At 42.5% G+C, this 17,029-nt stretch overlaps 1 protein-coding gene across 1 annotated transcript in view; it reads right to left on the reverse strand.

The window, feature by feature from the left end:
• Positions 1-1,404: 1,404 nt before the first annotated feature.
• Positions 1,405-17,029, reverse strand: part of GPC4 (glypican 4) — a gene marked incomplete at its 3' end in the record, with an annotated part of 107,590 nt that continues 91,965 nt past the window's right edge. Inside the window, exons 4-9 of the mRNA XM_079727448.1 lie at positions 8,752-8,917; positions 3,519-3,649; positions 3,280-3,426; positions 2,552-2,688; positions 1,715-1,890; positions 1,405-1,607 (exon numbers count right to left, since the gene is read on the reverse strand). Of these exons, the coding sequence (XP_079583574.1) occupies positions 1,405-1,607; positions 1,715-1,890; positions 2,552-2,688; positions 3,280-3,426; positions 3,519-3,649; positions 8,752-8,917 (960 nt within the window). The remainder of the gene's footprint in view (positions 1,608-1,714; positions 1,891-2,551; positions 2,689-3,279; positions 3,427-3,518; positions 3,650-8,751; positions 8,918-17,029) is intronic.

Raw genomic sequence — 17,029 nt, forward strand, 5'->3', positions numbered from 1 at the left:
CCCATTCACCCGAGTGGCTAAATGTCACCACTAAGATGTGGTCTTCTCAGCTCTACCTACTCCGACTCCTTCCCCCCCCCCCGCCAAATCCTGACAACACATGCAAAACAATCTGGACACTCAGATCTCCCCAAGTGGGCTACTTGGCTGATAGGGTAGCACACAGCTGTGAACCATGCATGGCAAGACCCTTGCCTTTCCGATCAGACGGGGCTGGGAGAGAAAAAGACTCAAATAAGACACCTTAAATCTCTTAAAAAAAAAACCAAAACCTGGGATCCAAAAACAAATGCAAATACACCTGCTCGGACGAAAACTTTGCTTGAGTGTTGATAGTTACTCCCTGAGCCCAGGCTGTACCCCAGTTCTGGCTAGCCCCCAGACAGCTCCCTCTATATGACCAGGGTTGAAATCTGCAACAAGAAGGACCAAATAAGATCGTTGGGATAACAATTCAAGGAAGGTCAAGTGTGGACACGAAGACCAGCAAACAGTGGGCATGCTAACTTGCCTGGATAAAAAAACCAAACCAAACCAAACCCACCCCCAAACTAAGTGTGAACAGGTGATAACTAGGATATCCTGCATGCCTTATATCTTTCGAGGGAGAATGTGTCAGGAATCTTCTAGATGGGCTACACTTTAAGTATAAGCGGCTTCAAGAAATGGACCTGTGATCTTAGTTTATACAATCCAACTCAACCAAAATGGGTAGTCTGCAGTCTCTTCCAGTCACCAGCTATAAATGAAGTATAACCTTCTTCTTGTATTGATGTTTGAATACAACCTGACAAGTGACTCAGAAGCCCCCCTTGCACCTTCACATTCTGTCCTAACTTAATAAAAATTTTAAAAAAGGACCTCCTCTTCTCTCCAGATAAGGCAACTATAAACAACAGGGATAAATGGCAATTTTACTGCTTGTTGGGCTTTTTCTTTTAATAAGATAACATGATAAATAAAACCTGCTTCTGTACAGCTATTTAATATTTCAGAAATACGTACATGTTACATGCCAAGAAAGGACCCTGGTTTTCTTGTAAGAAACAAGGTGAGACCGTATTGAAGAAGAAAAAAAAACCCACAAACAAAACAAAACAAAAAAACAAACAAACAGTGATAAAAATCACAAATGCACAACTAACTACAGTTCTGTACCTACACTGTTAGCCACATTTAACATGATTCTGAGGAAGCAGGACCGACCTTACGTACAAGTCCCCTTTTCCCGCAAAACTGAATGAAAAAACAAAGTCAGCATCTTTTAAACCAGTGGCCACATAGTAAAAACTGTACATTGTTGTCCATTCATTTAAAAAGCAAAGTCACTAGGATGGTATAAAAGTGATAACCGGTGCCTTTTTAACTTTTTGATGAAGAACACTTTTTCTCTAAGGTTGAGAATTATCTCCATTCTCCCTGCATAACCAGGGACAAGATGCAGAAGACAGTGAGGAGGTAGGGCCGGGCCCCAGCGGGGACCCCAGCGCTGCTGGCTTTATCACTGACACTCTTCCCAGAGTGGTCAGTTGCGTTATACTCAAACTCCGAAGGGCACTGCTGATACTCACATCCACTTCCACTTCCTTCTCCACTGCTTTCATCACCTATTTTTGAGAAAAAAAAAACAAAAACAATGGAATAGAGATTTCACTCTGCTGCTTCTCATCACAAGGTATACAACAATTTGTCCTTTAGAAGCACAAATGCTTACTGATATCAAAGAAGTCCACATCATTCCCATTATAAGCATTCTTCATTTTACTGGTCATAACTCGAAGAGCCATGATTTGACGAAGGATCAGTATGTCTGGTTTGCTGGTGTCAACCTGGACCTCCGGATTATTGCCCTGGTTGGCTAATCCGTTTCCTGTCACTGCAAACAGGTACCTGCAATGAGGAATGACCCCATTCACATGATCAGTAAAACAAAAAGTTACAGAAGATAGTCAAAGATTCCTGCCTAGGCTCTAGTATTTTCCACTGAGTGCAATGAAATGCAAGTGCTTGCCTTTCGAATAACTCGAATCTCTCCTTTTCCTGGGTATACATTATGTTTCTCCAATATGACTGTGAACTTTTTGAAAACTACCCATTTCGGGGAGGTTGGTGGGTCAGAGTGAAGTAGGTACTTGTCTAACTTACTGAGTATGTAGGGGAGGGACACAGAGCATCATCAAGTAAGAGAATGAGACCTTCGGAGAACTGGTACTTTATGAGGCCAGGCCATCGAGCACAGGACCACAGGTATAAAACATTAAAAATAATGACACTATTAAAACAGCTCAATCCCTCATTGCAGCTGTAACACCAGCTTATAACCACTGTCACAAACCTTTGCCCCAGAACTCTTTGCAAGTAGCTGGGGGCCTTCCCGACACTTCTTCAGCAGAGCCAATTCCTAAGAATGTCTAGAAGCCTTCCATGTTGTTGCCACCTACTTGTGAAATGCTTCATGCTGCCTCGACTAAACAACTGAGCAAACCTTCTCTGAAAGGTCTCCGGGCATCTAGGAAGGGAGAGCTTGCACACCCGTTCGAGGGAGGCTAACCTGCTTTTGCCTTTTCCATTCCAGCAGTCATCCTCATTGCCGTTCCCTGCAGCCATCCTCTCATCGTTGCACACGTTACCAGGAAGAGAGGACCAGAACTTCTTGGCCTGTTTCAGTTTCTCCTTGACATCAGTAACCTCATTAAGAGAGAGAGAGAAAAAGAGACCTCTGTAAAACCCCAAAACCACCTACACATGTGCCTTTTTCATCAAAGTATCTCCAGAGTCTCTCTGTAATCAGAAGAGAAAAATGCAGATCACACTGATACGTAAAATGTATAAAATCACCCAAAGAATTAACAGGTGAAATAGAAGCTCTGTGAAAAAAATGTTGCCTAGTGCCTAGATCCACCGTCCATTCTCACTCTACATTAGGACCGCCATCTGAGGCCCACCGGCTCTCACACCCTGGAGATACACTGATAAGACACAGTCTCTTCTCGCGGGCTTTTATAACTCAGGATCCAGCCTATGTGTTACTACCCACACTGTGAAACAAAAGGCAGGTGTTCAGATGTGCCTCAGCGCACCCCACTTGTTAGCCTACGGATGAAATTTCTGAGCTAGGGAATCAAAGAGGCAGATTCACTGACATCCCTGTGCAAGTTGCTGGAAAACTTTCACTTGAAAAGACCCAACAGTTGGAAGCGTCCCAAATAAAGATGCATTTTGAGCAAATGTTTTCAGTTCTTTGTCATTAAACACGGCCATTCCTGCCAAAGTGCTCACCAGTCGGTCCAAACTAGTGCCAGCTGCTGTGGTTGGGCGCTCCTCAGGGTGAAAGGGTCTGAAGCGGGCACTGAAGGCACTTTCAGAGATGGAACGGGAAATCCGACCAGCTGGGAGAGGCTTAGGGGGTCCACATCCCTGGAAAACCTGTATTGGCATAAGTGTGGTCACGTGATGGAAGTGACATCGCAGGCTGGAGCGATGCCTTCCTCTCCTTTGCAGGACCCGGCCTTCCTTACCTTCTGAGACACCTGCACGCTGTTCTCCTGCATGTTCATAATAGCATCCGAAATCTTCACATCGATGGGATCCATGACCGATTCAATGTTGAAAGGACCCTCTAACCTCTCGGCCACCATCAGCATAGCATCTAACATGAGGTTTGGGGCAGAACAATACAGCATACAAAGGAAATCATTAGCTTGGCCTTGAGTGATCAGTCTGATTATTTTACTGTCTTTGTTTCCCTTGGGGGATGGTGCTGGGGGGGCGGGGGGCAGGGAGAGGCATGATCATCATTAATTCATGCTTTTAGATCTATTTCTATGACACAGAACTTCATTCAGTCAGCATGTACCACTAGCTCTCTAGAGTGTGAAGTGACCAGATGAAGGCTTTATTCCACAGCAAGGAAACCCAATCGGGAACCTTCTAACACACTGATTATTCATCCCTCCATGTGTCAGTGACTGTCGTTGTACGGCTCTGAGCTAGCTCCCAGCTGACAAACCTAAGGCTGGAAGCAGAATAACATGCCAGTTCTCCCAGAGACCTCCACGTTTCTTGTCATTTCATGTTCCATTTACAAGAGTCAAAAACATAAATCAAGGGCCTCCCTGGTGGCGCAGTGGTTGAGCCTGCGCATCCGGAGCCTGTGCTCCACAACGGGAGAGGCCACAACAGTGAGGGGCCCGCGTACCACAAAAAAAAAAAAAAAAAAAAACATAAATCAGTTCGCATCCTGGCACACCAATTCTTTTCTTTCTTTTTTTTTTTGCGATACACGGGCCTCTCACTGCTGTGGCCTCTCCCGTTGCGGAGCACAGGCTCCGGACGCACAGGCTCAGTGGCCATGGCTCACGGGCCCAGCCACTCCGCGGCATGTGGGATCTTCCCAGACCGGGGTACGAACCCGTGTCCCCTGCATCGGCAGGCGGACTCTCAACCACTGCGCCACCAGGGAAGCCCTGTACCTCTTTTTATTCAAATGAAAAGACAACCCAAGACAGGGCACAAAATCCATGTGTTCAAAATATGAGTCTTCACTAATTACTCTGGAAACCACTTTTACATTTTGGAGGAGTCTAGAATTTTTTAGGACACATTGAATCTCTTAAATGAAAAGCGCTGTTTGGGGTTTCTTGTCATCCATGGTTCTTGGGATTATGCGATTTAGTATTTTTCCCTGATACTTATTGTGTAAAATTAGAAGAAATTGGAAAGGTAATCTCCAAATGAGAAAAAGGATGCCTCATTCATGACAAGCAGTGAACTTTTAAACTTGTTCTTTCCCCTTAAAGGAGAGTTAGGCTCACATTCTTCACAGCCTTCAGGTAGTCCAAGGACACCTGCCAGAAAGAAGGGCGAGTTTCTAGAAGATGGTGTGTCTCTCTCAAAGTGCAGGCCACAGCTGAACTTCTACCTAAGCTCGCTGATGGAAAGGAGTTCTGGCATCAGCAGATCAGTGAACCCAGATCTGGTCAGCGACCTTTCACCTTCCCCCGAGAACAAATGCAACCCAACATTTTAAAGCACGGGCTCATTTCTTTCAACTACAGTTCCGATGTCACAAACCACGGATAGATGTCCGTGCAATGCAATTTTTTTTGAAAGTCATAACAAATGAAGTTTCAGGTTGCATTGTGGTAAGCGCCAATAAACGGACACTTCCAACCTCTAAGGAAAGGCTGCCAGCATGAATATACCATTGTGCTCGAGGAGAGGAAAAATGCGTTTGATGTGCTAGCAAAAGGGGACTTTTGTAAACAAGTGGAGCACAACCTAAACGTGTTCATCATTGTCGAAGCATCAGGGCTGCCACGTCCAGAGAGCACATGCCTTCGGAGCCGAGAAGGAGTTGCTGGCTCCAGAGAAAAATATTATGAAGGGACAGACCATAAACATCTCAAACACAGAGGTTTCAACAGGAAGGAAACGGCGCACCTCGTCACTACTTATTTCCCTAGTGGGAAGGAAAGGCCAGATCGTGAACGTGTTCGTGTGTTTGTGAAAGGGAGCATAAACCCCAATTCTTCTGGCTGTTTGGTGTCTTTGTCAACTCCAGGCCAGCCGGCCGTGCACAAGGGCCTGGGAAGGGAGAGGGGCCAGGCCCTTGTTGCGGCGGTGCCGTGGCGTTGCGTGTCCCGCGACTGAAGAATGCGAGTGAGGCTGTGGTCTGCCTGGAGGCTGCAGCCCGGAAGCCAAAGCCGCCCCTCAGCCCCAGGGCAAGTCCTGCCTGGCTATCCACTGGGCACCTCCATAGAAGTGGACGACCCTGATGAGAAGCCCCAAGGCGAGTCCCACGATGGCTGGTCCGGTGTTGCTGCTTCTGATGGATCTAGGCTGCAGGTCTCCCTTTGCGGGGTATCTGACTGGCTCCTGCCTCTTGCCAGGAACTGGCTGACGTCCCAGCTGGCAATCCCGACCCCCTCATACTAAATTCCCAGTGGCAGCAGACATATGACATTCATAAGGGTGGCTAGGAGTCAAATGAATGTTACCACGACGGCAGTATGTGACAGAGAGCAAGTTGCACCTACCCGTAATTTATGATTCCCCAGAAACTGACTTTCGTGGTCGTGGTGGTGGTGGGAGTATTTTTCAAAAAGAAGGTTTCCTGTAACCAACCTCTTACGAAGCCAAGTCCAAGGTGTTCTGACTATTCGGATCCACCTTGATAAAGGTGGACGACAGTTTAATAGGTACAGTTCAAGAGAGGGACAGGAAGGCTCGGCAGCAAGAAGGCAGAGCTGGAAAACTCATCCTTAGTCTCTTCAAAGGGTCTAGTCCAACTGCAGGATTTTAGTGCTCAGGACACTCCCCCCGCCACCCGGGCAACAAAGCAGCCCCTTCTCACTAGGGAAAGCGATTCCTCTTGCACTGTGCCACCGATAATCAGAAACCCAATCTTCAGCCTCGCGACCTGACTGGATGAACAAAAGGCAGTTTCCTGACTTAACCCCAACATCTGATTTAAAGAAGTGGGGGGGGGAGCCCTTGCCCATTCATTAACTGCAGTCATGTTAAGGGGGGAAAATTCCTTGCAAAGAAAAAAGAAAAAGAACTTATGGCAAAGGTATGTAAATTGGGACTGAATTCTATAACCACAGAGCAAATTAATTAAACCCTTGTGAAAATCCACGAAAAAGCACTGGAGATTAACAATGTCTATTACTCCTGGCCTTTTATATCAGCTTATTAGAAATAAATAATAAAACACCCATTAAAAATGAAGTTTAGATATAATTATATTCTTCCACCCTCCAGAAAGTATCATTTAAAATAACTGCAGAAAATTGATTCTGTAATCGTACCAATTTCCACTTGGGTTGAATTTTTGTTTCATCAAAGATAACAAATGTAATTTGTAAAACACACAGCAAGAATAGGGGCAGCAAGGGAAGTCCTCCTTGATTTAGAGTACCTGGTTGAAGACGTTAATTAAGCAAGCCAAAGTATGGTTTTGATATGGACCTGCAGACTCTTGGAAAAAATATGTAGAAGAATTTGTATTTTAAGACGAGTTTCTGAGTTATAGTTTCTGTCAGACACATTAGAAGAACAGAATAGTGTACTTCATTCCTGATGTGCCTGTAGAAAAGTTACCCAAACTAGATCACTGTCACCAGATATTTTTGCTACTGTATAGCAAATGCTACAGCTCTGCCCAGGGAACTAGTTCATTAGATGTTACAGGGGAAAGCGAAAAGGCAAACCATCTTGTTTTCTAAAAATGAGTTTAGCAAAAGTGAGCTGCAAACTTGACATTTGGGGTGGGGGTGAGAGTGGGATTAAAAAAGAGAGAAAGAAAAAACTTTCAACTTTAGATCTAGAAATGCCATGGGCTTTTATTTCCATGGGAAATATTTGCCAGCAACAATTTCTCCCATGGCTTCTTTCTGGGCATGATGTGCCATTTGTGCGTGTGTGTGTTGGCTGGTCTTATGCCTTCCCTTTCATGGGATTCTGCTTTTCTGTGTGTGGAAGATTTTTTCAGGTCTTCTAGCTTTGAGCTATTTAGGCTACAATTGTGCTGAAGCGTTTAATATTCACATCTTTTTTTTTTCCCCCTTGTGTCAGTGTTCTCAAGAATCTGTTGGAGCCAATTTATTGATGCACTTTCAGAGTTAATATGGTAATCAGCTCTCATGCAGACTAAACAGCATTCCCCGGCTCGAATCCCCGCATTCCCCTCCCCCCCAAAACCCTCAGCAAATTGCATACGTGTTCCCATGATGTGGACAAATAAGTGAAAAATAGGTGCTTAAAAAGACACTCAAATTCTACAATTATGTAAATGTGACTGGGAGAAAAACCTGAGTTTGTTTTGGGGTGCTGATAGTATGTGGGTGAAGCCCCACCACTAGCAGCTTCAACAACCGCCACTAACATTCCGGGATTCCCATATGCATTAAGCAGGCATCGAGGGAGTCGATGACTGGATATTTCAATCATCCATAATTTGTCCTTTCCCATAAATCATAATTAACGTTCTTAGAAACAGGCCACTTTATTTCCATTGCTGTCTGGGTTCCCAGTAATGGTTTTCTAAGTTTTAGGTGTAGACGAGAACACTGACCTCTAAAATTATCAGGACAAAAGTCCTTCCATTCTCACCAGAGCAGTCTGTGATTGTTAAATCTCTACAGAAACATAACCCTTAAATTTCCACAATCAGATTGCACCTGATCCAAATACCCAGTGGGTATCTGGCCGTTTGCAGAAGATTTGGTTGCAATGTAACAGATATAACATTTGAAAAGCCGCTTTCACAGCTCAGTGATGGCTGTACTCCAGCATTTACATGGATACCAGCCTATGATGCAGAACTAAAACTGACCTTTAGGGGGAAAAAGTCAAAAAATCACTTTCTTGTTATTAAAACTTGGTATTCGCTGTGTCTAATGTCTGTCTAATGTCTTCAGAAATGCCACCATTAGTTCAAGGGAACATTTACCTGTAGAGTAGTGTGACCTTTGAGTACAGTTAGAACTCTGGCAAACACTACATAACGAACAGAAATTTATCGCTGACAATTAAAACATTCCTTGGGGAATTCCCTGGCGGTCCGGTGGTTAGGACTCTGTGCTTTCATTGCCAGGGCCTGGGTTCAATCCCTGGTCGGGGAACTAAGATCCCGCAAGCCACGTGGCATGGCCAAAAAAAATTAAAATTAAAAAATAAATAAAACATTCCTTGTGGCCAGAAGCTTAGCAATCAATAGCAACAGAAATACATGAATTGTCTGCTCACCTATGAAATTGTTCCACTCGAAATCAAGATCCCCTTGGTTGGCCAAACAACCTCTCATGATGTTAGAGCAGTAGTTGTAACAGGGTTTCACAGTCACGAGACCTTGGCAGTGGGAGCAGTAGATCATCTTCAACAGGGCATGGGTACACTGGGCTGTGGGATTTACCTAATTGGGAGAAGAAAAAGACAACGGTGGGGCAAAGATAGACACAGCACTTGCAAGTCTATCAAGTTGACTTTGAAGGCTTGGCCATGAACTTCCCTTAAGAATGAGTCGTGATGGGTCACATTTAGCAGGCCTGGCTTGCTTCCTGAAGAGCAAAATTAGATAAAGAAAAGGGGTATGCTGGGAAGAAGGCGGAGGTAGGGATGAACACTGAATTACCTTAAACAACAAAGTTGCATATCACACACACACTCAACTCCTCGCACTCATTTTAAATGGCTCGATGATTTCAAAGTCCTTTTACGAATAAATTTCCAGGATCGCCATAGACGCAGTAGTAGAGGTGGTCTTTACCTGTCCGCCATCCATGGCCAGCTGTGGCCTCTCCCATCACTGTGTTTGCCTTGCCAGACTGGAACTCAAGCACATCTTCTCTTCAGACACATTGACTACAAGACTGCCCTTTCAAACGTAAGCCCCCAGTCAACGTTTAGAAGGGTACCTCGTGTGTACTCCCTTCTGTGCCAATAGCTGCACAGAAGACAAAATTAATGTATCCTACAGGGAAGAATGTGAATAAATTTGAACCTGGGGTTCTGTGAAGGCCGTCCAAGGCTTGGGAGCAGTACAGCACAGAGTGCTCAGGGAACACTTAATGAAGAGGTGGGACTTCAGTTAAATTCTGAAGAAGGGGTTGGATTTATTTATTTATTTTCAAAATTTTTATTGAAGTAGAGTTGATTTACAATGTTGTGTTTAATTTCTGCTGTACAGCAAAGTGACTCATATTTATATTCTTTTTCCTATTCTTTTCCATTATGGTTTATCACAGGATATTGAATATAGTTCCCTGTGCTGTACAGTAGGATCCTGTTGTTTATCCATCCCACATATAATAGTTTGCATCTGCTAATCAGAAGGGGTTGGATTTCAATGATCAAATGAAAGGAGAACATCGCAGTTAGGAAGAATGAAATGAACCAAAGCATACATGGTACTGAGCAGACCGTGGAATCTTAGAACGGGGTTGAGGAACTATGGGAAATAAGGTTGGCTGAGTACAGGAAGGGCTGTGTATGTGACCAGACAGTAAAGGGGATTGAAAACCAGGCAGAAATCAAGACACCATATGGCAGGACACAGGGAGCTACTGAAAGTTCATGAGCAAGGGAAGAGGCAAGGATGCAGGCGGCACCGAAGACAGATTGGGCTAGGGGTCCTCTGTAGAGAAACGAGACTTGGTTTCATCTTTCTTCAATTGTTTCACCTTTCAATTGCACTTCTATAGGGCGCAATTGTCTTGGGCATAGAAGAGCCGATCCCATCCTGTCACTCATTTCCATCAATGCTTAGAAAGGATCATGGCCAGGATCACAAACTGGCAGCTCCCCAAGAGTTCCTGTGTTCTCATTCTCTCTGCCCCACCCTCCCTTTTTGGAGTCAATATCAGAGGATTAGTGCATTCCTCTCTATCAGTACCAACCAGCTCTGCAAACAGAGGCTTCTGAAAGCAGATACCACCGCAGGGAACAGATGCTGGGATGCAGGGCAGTCCAGCAGTGCACTTCACCTGCTCTGGAGCGCAACTTTGGATACCACTTATCAACAGTAGCCTTAGGGACAGGAATGGGGGATTAGCACCATCAGAAGAAAAACTTCACACTGTTAGGCTCCTATCTGATGTACACACACACACCCTCTTATCTCAAACAGAACTCTAGCCTAAAAGGGGGAGGAACATCCAACAAGACGGTAGTTGTATATACAGAAGTCAAGGTTCCCTGCGAACAATTAGGACTTTTCCACAGTTTTAACCAGTGCCAAATGTTTTCCTAGGCAGTAAATTAGTCCTTTTAACTATGTATTAACGGGTAGTAAAATCTCGGCTAACCAATACCCTGGAGGAATAGCCAATCTGGATAGCTAGGTTTCCTGGATAGCAACAAGAGCATGCCTTTAAAGTCACAGAGAGTTAGGACTTTGATACTTTCCCACCCCCTCACTGGACAGAGGAACAAACAGGCCTGGAGAGAGGAGGTGGCCAGACAATCATAGAAGTTGGAAGGGGCCCTAGAGATCACTGAGTACAGCTCTCACATTTGAGGGATGAGAAAACCAAAGCCAAAGAGAATAAGTGACTTGTGGGCAGCCACCTCACTGTATATGACTCTAGCACTGCACCTTAGCAAACACTGAAACGATTTCCCACATATATCATGTGTCCCTGCCTCTTTAAACTGAATATATGAAACTCGAATCTTAAGCATCGGTAGATTTCTGCTTTATCTTAAATTAGGTTCCACATTGGTGAGATTGCCAAAATGGCTGGATTTTGGAGAGGTAAAGAGTTATTATGAAAATGTCTGTGAAATCCAGGTTAGTGCATGGCATTTTTTGATTATGATGCTTATCAGGAAACAATGGACTTGTGCGAGAAAACAATGTAAAAAGTTAACATGTCAACAAGCAGTTACTGAGCACCTACTATGTGCCAGGGATTATTCTAGAATGCATTTGTGATTAGGTAGCAAGGCAAGTAGGAATTTTTAGACTATGAGACCTGTCCTAGAAAACGCAAAGAAATTTCCAAATGGTGTAGACCTTTTGGAAATAAACAAAAATTTAAAACTCCACAATTGTGCTCGAGAAACACTTTTGGCCAAAGAAGTCCTTTCCCTTTATTTCTCTTTTTTAACTCTAGGATGGGGTTCACTACATCCTTGGTTCAACTGTAAGTCAAATCATTTATGCAGTAGGCCTTACAGGAGTATCCTAAAATAGGTTGATGGAGCCTCAAGTTTTAAAAGAGAGACCAAACCAAATGACACAGTAGAGTTTTATTAAAGGAAGATTATGAAGCTGGGTTTGGCAGAGTTTCTCCATTTCATTCTTTGGCTAAGTACTGGCTCATGTTCTGTACATGATTTGTTGTGTAACTACTAAAAATGATCACAAGGAACTCAGCTATAACATGCTATGGAAACACTAAATAATACCAGAACTGGGGAAGTTATAAGAAAACTGGGATGAGAAAGGACATATGAAATACCAAAGTTAGAGAAAATCTGTCTTTTGTCTCACAACCACTAATCAGACTACCATGCACTGTTTTTTACATGAAGGGAATTCAGAACCTGGGAAATAAACCCCTTGTGTGGGATAAAGTAGAAAGACAAAGGTTTTTAAAACAGTCATGAGAACTAAAGAAATAGGGGTCCCCTGCAATGCTCACTCCCCCGGAAGAAGTGATGGGACTACCCCCCAGGTCTTGGGTCCCCATTCTCACTGACCTGACCAAGTTCAGGATGGTGAACACAGAGTACTAAGGACCAGCTCTCCTTTCTGACTCTGGACTACCCCAGTGGACAAACAAAATGGCTGTCTCTCTTTTGGAATCATCTATGGCTTCTCGGTAAAGAGCAATGTAGGATGGTCAACAAGCCAAAGGAATACTATTGCACTGGGAAGAAAAAGCCTAATAGTATACAGTACTTCAATTTAAATTCTCCTGTGGAGTTTCTGGCAAAATGTAGCATTTCCTTGATCCACTGATGGCCCTCAAGGGTGCTCCATTACAAGCTCTCAGTGGTCTCTCCACCATGCCAGGGGCAAACCTTTCACCCGAAAACAGATATAATAGTAGACTCATAAGCAGATATAATAGTACACTAAGTCATACTGTGTTCTGGGGATTTAATAATTTTGAATATAAACTCAACTTCACTCACCTTCTACTCCCTTGTAACACTCAAAATCAATCACTTCTCTCAAGTCCCCAACTAACTTACTTACTGAAATAATTTACACCAGAAGACCCAAGACTCAGTGGTAGATCATGCCACAATAGGGATTAACAAAATGGGTAACCATACTCTAAGATCTTCCTTTAATCCTCACTTACGTACCGATTCTCTATGGCATGCCGTGCCACTTAAAATGATCAGTGTGATTACTCCTTTGGGTCACAGGTCTTGACTAACGTTTCATGTTTTCCTTTTATTTAGAAGGGTTTGTTGAGCCCAGATGTGACTTCCAGAATCCTTGGGGCTGGGGGAGGAGTCGGGTAGGGGTTAATTATGGTTGCTTTTATAAAAGTCAGATTTTTCAGCCCTCACTTAGCAATTCAATAGTTATTTCTCAAAATGATATTTAGAAAGAATAGGAAAAGGAAAACTGTACACTCCTCCCTTCCTCCTTTGAACCACTGACATAAAGAATGGGTTAATGGTCTCAGACAGAAAATGCTTATTCAGTTTCTATGGTTTCATGATCCTGAAGGTCATGATGTTAATACTGAAGAGAAAAATATTCTGTTCGATGTCAGAATTAATTTTCTACTGATAGCTTTTATTGGACTTTATTGCTTTACGATATAGAGTACTTACTATGTGCCAGGCTCCATTCTAAGTACTTTATATGTATTAACTCATTTAAGCTTCAAAATAATCATAGGAGATGAGTATTATTATTTCATTTCACAGATGAGGAAGCAGAGGCCCAAAGAGGTTAGGGGACAAACACAACATCTTCCAGTAGATGGCCAAGATTTGAACTGGGGCAGTTTTGTCCTAGAGCAGGTACACTCAATTTCCTTGATGTATATCTTTTGAGTGCCAGACTATCGGAACCTTAAGGGCAGCACATGGGGCTGGTCCTTCTGCATAGCTCCCAGATCTAACAAAGGGTATCCACACACAGCGAATACCTCAGCTCTGGGGTTGGATATTTTCTAGTGAGAATTTGCAGGTTTCAAATTTATTGACCAGATGAATCAGTTTTTATGTTGATGGGCAAGTTAGGATGCAACTGTTCCACATGGAACAATATCTGACTGGACAACTATGGATGAGATGACAGATTTTTTAATAATGACTTATGCACTCAATGCTACATCCTTACAATGGTTCAAGATGCTACAGGGATGAGAAAAAAAAATATTCAGAGGTAGACACAAAGAACTCAAAAGCTCAAGTAAACACTGCTGGACATGAAGAGCAAAGAGGTTACTGGAACAAAACAGGAAACTATATATTTTGCCAAAGTTTTAACAGTTTGAAAAACTTGCAGCTAAATGTAGCAGAGATGATCAATTTCTACTAGAATGTGGCATATTATTTATACAAGAAAAAGGTTTTGACATTAATTACAGAAGAATGAGATGGCTTGATTTGTTTACTTTGGGGGACCAGTATGATAGAAAGGGAACATCGTCTGGACTCAAAATTCCTTTATTAACTCAAATCAAAATCAATCTGAGTTATTGAACATAATGCCAATACATTAATAGTCAACTTCCAAGCCTTATGAAATCCTTCAAGACTGACTAAGGTGTTTCTAAATGGTAAGGTAACAAAGAATTTAGATCTTAGGAGCTAGTCTATGTTTCATGGTAAAAGTCAGTGGAGGGGGAGGGGTCCTCATTTCCTTTTTAACTTATTAAGACTCTTTTAAAAATACTCATTCCTGCATTCCTCAGGATATACATTTAACGTGACATCTGCACTCCATTTCTGCTATAAAATGCCTTTGCAGAAAACTCCTTTTCTCTGCAAAGACTCTCTTAATATAGATTGGGACTTTCTACCAAATAACCTGCATTTTCCAAACACCACATTAAAAACTACTGCAAGCCGCCTGAAAAAAGAGAAATCCTGGAACAGAACTCTTCACACAGCCTGGATCTCATTTCAGTAATTCAGAATGAGCCTTCAGCCACATTACACAGTGATGGCAGTCACCATGCGGCACTCAAGTTAGAAACACATTTCCTTCTAGTTTCTTCCAGTTCCTAACATACATTCACTGCAACATTTTCCCCCTGCACCGCCAATAGTACCAAACAAACAGAAAGGGTCTAGATTTTTATCTGTTCTTGGTAACATAAGCACCCAACAAAAATAACAGGAAATCGTTCCCCAAATTATGGTCAAAGAAAGAGATAGGGGGACTATCAAAGAAAAAGATAGGGGACTTCCCTGGTGGTGCAGTGGTTAAGAATCCGCCTGCCAATGCAGGGGACACAGGTTCGATCCCTGGTCTGGGAAAATCCCACATGCCGCGGAGCAACTAAGCCCATGCACCACAACTACTGAGGCTGTGCTCTAGAGCCTGCGAGCCACAACTACTGAGCCCGTGTGCCACAACTACTGAAACCCATGCGCCTAGAGCCCGTGCTCTTCAACAAGAGAGGCCACCGCTCGCCACAACCGGAGAAAGCCTGCGCGCAGCAATGAAGACACAACGCAGCCAAAAATAAAGAAAATTAAAAAAAAAAGAAAGAAAGAAAGAGATAGGGAACCCAAACATGCTGTGAGATGTGAAGGGTTTATTCAACAACTTCCCAACTTGGTTTGATTTCAATACACAAACGTGCAAAGAAAGAAGGTGGAGATTCTCCTATGTCCCTGATAATAGGATTTTAAACACATAACAAAAGATATAAAATAAGCTAGGATTCATTCAGGAATATTTGGAGCCACACTGTAGGTAAAACTAAAACTGCATAAATGCTTGAAAATAAGTCTTGTGTTTTAAATTAGACTCCGTTATGATAAGTTGAAGCATCTTTGCAATTCTAGTCTTTAAGGTTGTGTGTGAAAAAGAATATTAAATGTTGAATACATATTTACACTTAAAAGCTTTTTGTATTGATCATTTTTAAAAATAGACATAATGATTTGGGGAAATGGCAAGCTAATTTGTGTAGTACTCTTGTAGGCGTTGGGGCATTGTGAATAGACAACAGTGAAGGGGGATGAATGGAAATCGTTTTCAAGGCAGGACAGTCATTTAGACATCACAAGGCTAAGGCACCGATTTCTAATTACAGTCCCCGGAGTTCGGGGTTGGGGTATAGACACAGCCCCATTATGTCAGTGTTAATTGAAACCATGAGAATGCAACTCTCTTTGGCATAGGAGCTATTAATTTTCACGGTGCATGTAACCACTTGTGCATTTTTGAAAGACCACAACAGACTTCACCCTTCCAGGCAAAACTGCTGCTGCTAGCAGGTAAATAAGAAATGTATCATGAACCATGACAAGTAAAGATGGAATAAGTAATACAAAGATGTGTAGCACCAGGGTATTCATGAACCATCTGTTCCTAATTAAAGGGACTTTTCTGAAGTTTGAATTGCAAAGCTCAATGGAGTAAGCTGAAATCACTGGATGTCTGCGCCCAGAAAAACTGAAGCAAGGCAAGTATACTTCAAGTAAGAAGTGAGTTTCTCCTGAAGTCAGTTAAGCTTGCTGGTGCTAATAGCCTTTAAAAGGTTTAGTGATAATCAAATCATTGCTCAGCAAATAACAGCAACCCTTTTGTTGCAAAAGTAAACGAGAAGCAGGGCATCTGCTCGTGAAAAGAAAGTGTGAACATCTCTGAGTTAAGTATGCATAACTAGTCCCAAGACCACAGTGGTTTTCATAGTTGACTTTAAAGACTTCTTTGTAGATGAAGTGGGTGAGGTTCTCCACCCTGAAGGGTCTTTTTCAGGCCCAAGGTAATTAATTCTACTGGACACCAAAAGAAGGAAAGTATTTCTTGGGTTGCTCCAGTTCCACCCGTCAACTACATTTGGACAACAGTTCCTACATGAAAAAACATTGCTTGGGTCCCCACACTGTTAGAGCTTACTAATTTTTCTCAATCAAATGTAGATTATTTTCAACATGTTCAATTTGAAATATGTTTTTCATAGCCAGATCATTTACCGTCTTCCCCATACCACTACACCTTAAATTAAAATCTATTTTGAGCTGGTACTCATACTCCAAAAATGAATGTAATGAATATTTTTTCAAATATGCAAGTATTCCTTTCCAGCCTTCTAAAAAGAAACATAACACTGATGATAGATTTTTACATAATTTGTGTTTTGGCATCTTTAGAAATTGATTTGATGCTTGAGTGTCTTATTATTATGTAATTTAGATATAACTCAACCTAGTTGAAGGGTTTGATTTCAAGTCAGTCCTTAAGTCAAGAAGATGCTCAGTAGTAAAGCAAAACATTATTTTTTAAAGTTTCCAATTACAAACACAACATTTAAAAAATCATATTTCTCCAAAAAAGATACACAGATGGCCAATAGACACATGAAAAGATGCT

This window comes from Hyperoodon ampullatus (genome assembly GCF_949752795.1).
Source record: "Hyperoodon ampullatus genome assembly, chromosome: X".
Taxonomy (NCBI): domain Eukaryota; kingdom Metazoa; phylum Chordata; class Mammalia; order Artiodactyla; family Ziphiidae; genus Hyperoodon; species Hyperoodon ampullatus.